Source organism: Gadus chalcogrammus, chromosome 6 (genome assembly GCF_026213295.1).
Source record: "Gadus chalcogrammus isolate NIFS_2021 chromosome 6, NIFS_Gcha_1.0, whole genome shotgun sequence".
NCBI classification, from domain to species: Eukaryota; Metazoa; Chordata; class Actinopteri; order Gadiformes; family Gadidae; genus Gadus; species Gadus chalcogrammus.
In genome coordinates, this window is record NC_079417.1 from 4,253,951 (window position 1) to 4,259,950 (window position 6,000).

General features: G+C 45.0%; 1 protein-coding gene across 1 annotated transcript in view; it reads left to right on the forward strand.

The window, feature by feature from the left end:
- The window catches only part of LOC130383940 (death-associated protein kinase 1-like), a 52,992-nt gene that overhangs the window by 21,756 nt on the left and 25,236 nt on the right, over positions 1-6,000 (forward strand). The window contains exons 5-8 of the mRNA XM_056591874.1: positions 2,034-2,163; positions 3,179-3,227; positions 3,615-3,641; positions 5,944-6,000. The exon at positions 5,944-6,000 is cut by the window's right edge and continues 96 nt beyond it. Of these exons, the coding sequence (XP_056447849.1) occupies positions 2,034-2,163; positions 3,179-3,227; positions 3,615-3,641; positions 5,944-6,000 (263 nt within the window). The remainder of the gene's footprint in view (positions 1-2,033; positions 2,164-3,178; positions 3,228-3,614; positions 3,642-5,943) is intronic.

Below are 6,000 nucleotides of genomic sequence, written 5' to 3' on the forward strand. Positions count from 1 at the left end.
CGGTTTGAGTGCCTTGTGAACGTTACTGTGGCTCGGTCAAACAGCTGTTCTGTGAAAAACAAGAGACGAGTGAGTGAGGCGCTGAATCGGGGAGCAATCCAAACCCACTACGAACCCTTTAACGAAAGCATTGTACACGGAATCGAATCAGAGCGTGTTGGCTAGTAACCACAAGGTTGCTAGTTTGTTCGCCGGCTCCTCCTAGCTGAGCGTCGAGGTGTCCATGAGCAAGGCACCTAACCCTAACTGCTCCCGACGAGCGGGTTGTTGCCTTGCATGGCTGACGTCGCCGTCAGTGTGTGAATGTGTGCATGAAAGGGTGAATGTCAGGCAATAGTGTAAAGCGCTTTGGGTAAAAGCGCTATACATATAAATATAAATATATATATAAATGCAGACCTTTACCATTTGTTGACGAAGCCGCTGCTGTGAGCACAGCCCAGAAGCTTCAGTCCATTACGGTCTCACTGTGAAACGGCTCTTGATTTGAAGCCCTTAGCTTGTCGTAATGGTTTAATTAGCTCTTTGTTCCACGGCGGATAAAGCGCCAAGTAAGTTGCCGCATAATGTATTTCAATGCACTGTCAATCATGTTATTGATCCGCTGTTCCCTAATGGCTGAGGCACAACGCCTGGTGCACAAGGCTTAGCTGATATTTAGTATAACTACCCTGCTAAACCAACCAGGCCCAACTTATCCATGCCAGAGATGCCCAAGACATCCCTGTCCTATTCCTCTGTTGGGTTGCTTGTAATTATGTGTTTTCTTCATTTGTGATTGACGTTGATCAAGTCAAGACATTACCCAGCCTCTTTCTATAAATGATTTAGTCCTGCACTTCAGGTAATATGTCAATCTGTTCCTGTTCCAAATTAATATTGATTTAACAGTTTTAATAATAGCCTCGGCCTTGCGACTAGAATCAAAACGCTTGGCTCTGTATGACCCCCCCACAATAGCTCTGTCTTCTATCAGCGCCTCACATTAACCTTTAATCAGTTTAGTATCCTTCTTGGCTCGACAGCTAAACATAGAACTGTCATCTTTCTCCGCACTGAAGGGTCCTTTTACTGCATTAGTACCGTTCTATTGGCGCCATCTTTATTCTCCCTCTCTGAAGCCCCTAAACCCATCGAGCCTGTATCCGAAAGACAAACTCCTTCACAACGAAAGTAAAGCTGACTAAAGGAGGCATCCCGTTACCCAGAATGCAGAGCGTATGTCCCTTTGGCTGCGCTTGCGCTTTGTCTTTTGCTCCCGTGTGTTGTCACCCGTTTCCTCGAGAGGCTTTCGCCCCTGCTTTGCATGGGGATTTCCATGATTCCTGCCAATTGATTCTCTTTTGTCCGCCGTTGTCTGCCGTTTGCTTTGACGGATCCCTCACACATTTTAATTACACGTTGGGAGGTGTGTTATTTCTTAAGAGACACGAGATAGCTCATTTAGAGCTAATGAGCTGATGGTTTGAGCCCCGACGGCTGGCTGATATCAATGTGAAATATCTGCATGGAAAACCACAATCTAGATTAAATTGCCCCTGATGTCTTTGTCTTTTGTCTCTGTGTGTGTGTGTGCGTGTGTGTGTGTGTCTCTCCTTTCCTTCCTATCACTGTCACTCTCTTTGTCTCTATCTTTTTCTTTCACTCTATTTTGCATCTCTCTCTCTCTCTCTCTCTCTCTCTCTCTCTCTCTCTCTCTCTCTCTCTCTCTCTCTCTCTCTCTCTCTCTCTCTCTCTCTCTCTCTGTCTCTCTGTGTCTCTGTGTCTCTCTCTGTATCTCTGTATCTCTCTCTCTCTCTCTCTCTCTCTCTGTATCTCTCTCTCTCTCTCTCTCTCGCTCTCTGTATCTCTGTATCTCTGTGTCTCTCTCTGTATCTCTGTATCTGTATCTCTGTATCTCTCTCTGTATCTCTGTATCTCTCTCTCTGTATCTCTGTATCTCTCTCTCTCTCTCTCTCTCTGTATCTCTCTCTCTCTCTCTCTCTCCGTATCTCTCTCTCTCTCTGTATCTCTCTCTCTGTTTCTCTCTCCAGCCCGAGAACATCATGCTGCTCAACAGGACAGTGCCTCATCCACGAATCAAGCTCATCGACTTTGGCCTGGCGCACAAGATTGACTTTGGGAACGATTTCAAAAACATATTTGGAACCCCAGAGTTTGTAGGTGAGTGTGCATCATGAGTTGGTTTCATGTTTGATGCAATATTATATCATGGAAAAACACGTCTATAAACAATGCGTCTACACAATTAGATTAACAGCTTATTTACACATACACCTACGGCATCTAGGTGTGTATGAGTGTATACATAAATGGGCTCTGGCGCCCCTAGGGTGCTGTGCAGTGTTCTTCTCTGCCAACCCGGCCATGGGGACTTGGCGAGTGAGACATGATAATAGCCTTGATTATTCGAGGACTGTTCTCACTCCCTTAGACACACACACACACACACACACACACACACACACACACACACACACACACACACACACACACACACACACACACACACACACACACACACACACACACACACACAGAGAGACAGAGAGAGGGGACCCAGTAGGTTGCCAGCCCCTGAGTGACGCTGGTCTAAATAGAGAGATCACCACATGGCATGGGGCCTAAACTCTGGGTTCAACAGAAGGCCTGGCCAGTGTCAGGAAGAGCTAAAGGATGTGGTGGTTTTACACTCGGGGCCTTTGATGGATAGTTCCTTAGGGCTGGGTCTTTTAGCTTGTCGGAAGTTGACTTAAGGTTTGATTAAGTCTTTGTGTAACACCGCATTTCTCATCTCTCTATGGAAAAGAATGGTGTGACATGTAAGAGGCTTGTTGTTGTGGTTTCATTGTTATAGTTTCACTCTGTACAAAGTGGTTATTGTTAACTACTGCCTCTGATTACAAAGATACTGCTGCGTTACCTCTTTGGTTTCACGTCAACCGTTTTAAAGATTGCAAACATTTTTGGGGATTATGCAATTCCATTCATTTAGAAAAGTGGCCGTTGCAGTCTACATGTATTCAATTAATTATTTTTTTCCATAATGAGTTATGAAACTGCATGGAGAATCCAAGCTGGTAGCCTCCTGTTCATCCGTTAGGATGCACAAGTCTAATGTCTAATGAGTGCATTATAATAACCAGAGACATGGCTGTGCTGTGTGTTTGCCTTCCAGCACCGGAGGTGGTCAACTATGAGCCACTGGGCTTGGAGGCCGACATGTGGTGAGCGCACACACACACACACACACACACACACACACACACACACACACACACACACACACACACACACACACACACACACACACACACACACACACACACACACACACACACACACACACACACACACACACACACACACACACACACACGTTTAATTGCTATGCATGCATACACACATACACACATACATACACACAGCACCTGGAACACAATATTTAGAATTTCCCTTCTTTCTCTGGCCCCTGCCGTCATTGAATCAATTTATCGACTATATATAGAGAAATTCAGCAATGAATTTCTAGAAAGCGTTGCAATCTGTGAAATAGGTGGGATTCATCCCAACTGTGCTCATTGTATCTCTCTCTCTCTCTCTCCCTCTCCCAGGAGTGTCGGCGTGATAACCTACATACTGTAAGTACCTACACGGCCCCTAACGTTGACGACGGAGTGGCATGTGAAGAGCATTCCCTGTCTGTAATGTGTTATGACACGCCCAGCCCCAGGGCTTTAGATCAGAGCATCCAGCCAGCATCTGATATCATATGGAGACCTTCGAGAGGCAGTCAAGGGGTTAATGGCCCCTCGTGGGGCCCCCTCTGGGAGCCACAGAGCAGAAGGAAAGCGGAACGATCAGCATAAATTGAGGTCCTTACGGCACCGACACTGAAGACAATGGTCGAAACATGACGTCATTTTTTGCTAATTTAACTTCGGATTACCGATTTATTTAATGCAATTGAGGCTAAATCACTCTATTCAAATGCTCAAGTATTTGTAAACTGAACGTAACTTAACATGCTAAAGTTAATATTTGTTAAGTTTTCAACAGAATTCAATCCCTGACATAATCATTCATTGAATGAACTACAGAGTTGTGACGGTTTGACACCATTGCAAGAAATGAATAACGCAATGTATCTGCAACTGGACACGCCGTTGCACACTCGAACACATACTCATTCCAGGCTGTCCGCCCACACAGTTATGAGGCCTTCAGTCTGGCGATGTGAAAATAAGGCCTTGATACGTCTAGAACCAAGGCACCCTGCCTGTACCAACTACGCTTCCCATCAGGAGGAAGGGAAAGAGAAGGAACCATTGACATTTTAAAGTACGGCATCTAGAAAAAGTTCCCTTGAAAAAGTTGAGCGGGTTAAATGTTGTCGTTTTTTTATATATATACGAATTATTATAATATAATTCATATATTGTAAAAAATAACTGCATGTATTAACAAAACCTCTCCCAACGTGGACGTATTTCATGGACAAAATGTTGAAGAGGGCACTTGCGTATATCTTCTGTGTTCACAGCCTTACTCTGGCCTAACCTGCTGGCAGTGCATGTTTGTTACGAACAGCTGCATCCCATTAGGTTGATAAATTACTAATTGCACCTGACATACAGTTGACCTTGACCACGGCCTGAAACGGTTGGCACGGCAATGGGCCTCAGTCACCTAGCATCCTTGTTCTCAACGCTAGCTGGGTTACGTAAGCGAATGCGGAACTGAATACAGAATTCCCCATTTCAGTTCTCCTTAACACAACACGACAGTTGGTCGACGTTTAAATCCTTTTGATTAACAGCTTCGTTGAAACCTTGATTGTGATTGGTCGATAACTGCATTCAGGGCTCTGTTATTTCTGAATAGCAGACCACTGCTATGAATAACGGACCGCAAGGAGACCTTATTTAGGACCATAGATTCTGAACAGACGGAAGCAATTTATTTTTGCGTAAGCACAAAAAAACGAATTAAGTCAATAAAATCAATTCTTGTTATTGTTTTTGATTTCTTCAGCAGGTAGAAGTATAATAAGCGATAATCCCAACCCCTCAGCTTTGCATCACAGTCCTCCATCAACCTTTCAAGCATGTATATCGCAATAATACATTCACATAATGTATCGGTGGGATACCCATATTATTTATTCATCCAGCATTTATTTTCTCATAAAGTCATTAATCATAAAGAGTTTGTGATCCAGTTGCCTGGACTTTATGTCCCCTGATTAAAATCCCCACATGTAAATGATTCGTTAGTTTCCCCAATCGTGGTTGGTTTACTCATTCCTCAAGCTTCCTCTGCTTCTCACACAGTGTGAGAAGCAGACATCCACTTTTTGTGTGTGCCTGTGTGTGTGTGTGTGTGTGTGTGTGTGTGTGTGTGTGTGTGTGTGTGTGTGTGTGTGTGTGTGTGTGTGTGTGTGTGTGTGTGTGTGTGTGTGTGTGTGTGTGTGTGTGTGTGTGTGTGTGTGTGTGTTGCACAGCATTGGTTTACATTAATTCTGTGTGCAAAGGGGCTAACCCTTCATCACTTATCATGGTGAATTACACCAGCCGTTTAGTTTCTATCATATCTCAATAGAACTCCTGCCATTGAAGTAAAGTGGGCGAGGGAGCCATGCAGCTGGGGTTTCACAGGCCCGTGTTTGATTTACAAACCCCTTAGCTTGATAGCACGTCTCGGCTAATCAGGCTCCGACGATAGCGAGCCCTATAATCAGCTCGCAGTCAGTCAGAGCCGACTCTCCGCTCTTCCGTTCTCAGGGCACCGAGCCCAATCAATGCGGCCCATATTGAAAGGCACTGCTGAATAACAAACTCAACTCTTTTGTTGTTTGGCCAATCGTTTTTTAACCATTTCTACCTTTCATTGTCGACCTTTGACGAGCCCGGTTGTTTCCTCCTCCTCCCCCCCCCCCCCCAGTCTGAGCGGCGCCTCCCCCTTCCTGGGTGACAACAAGCAGGAGACGCTGGCCAACGT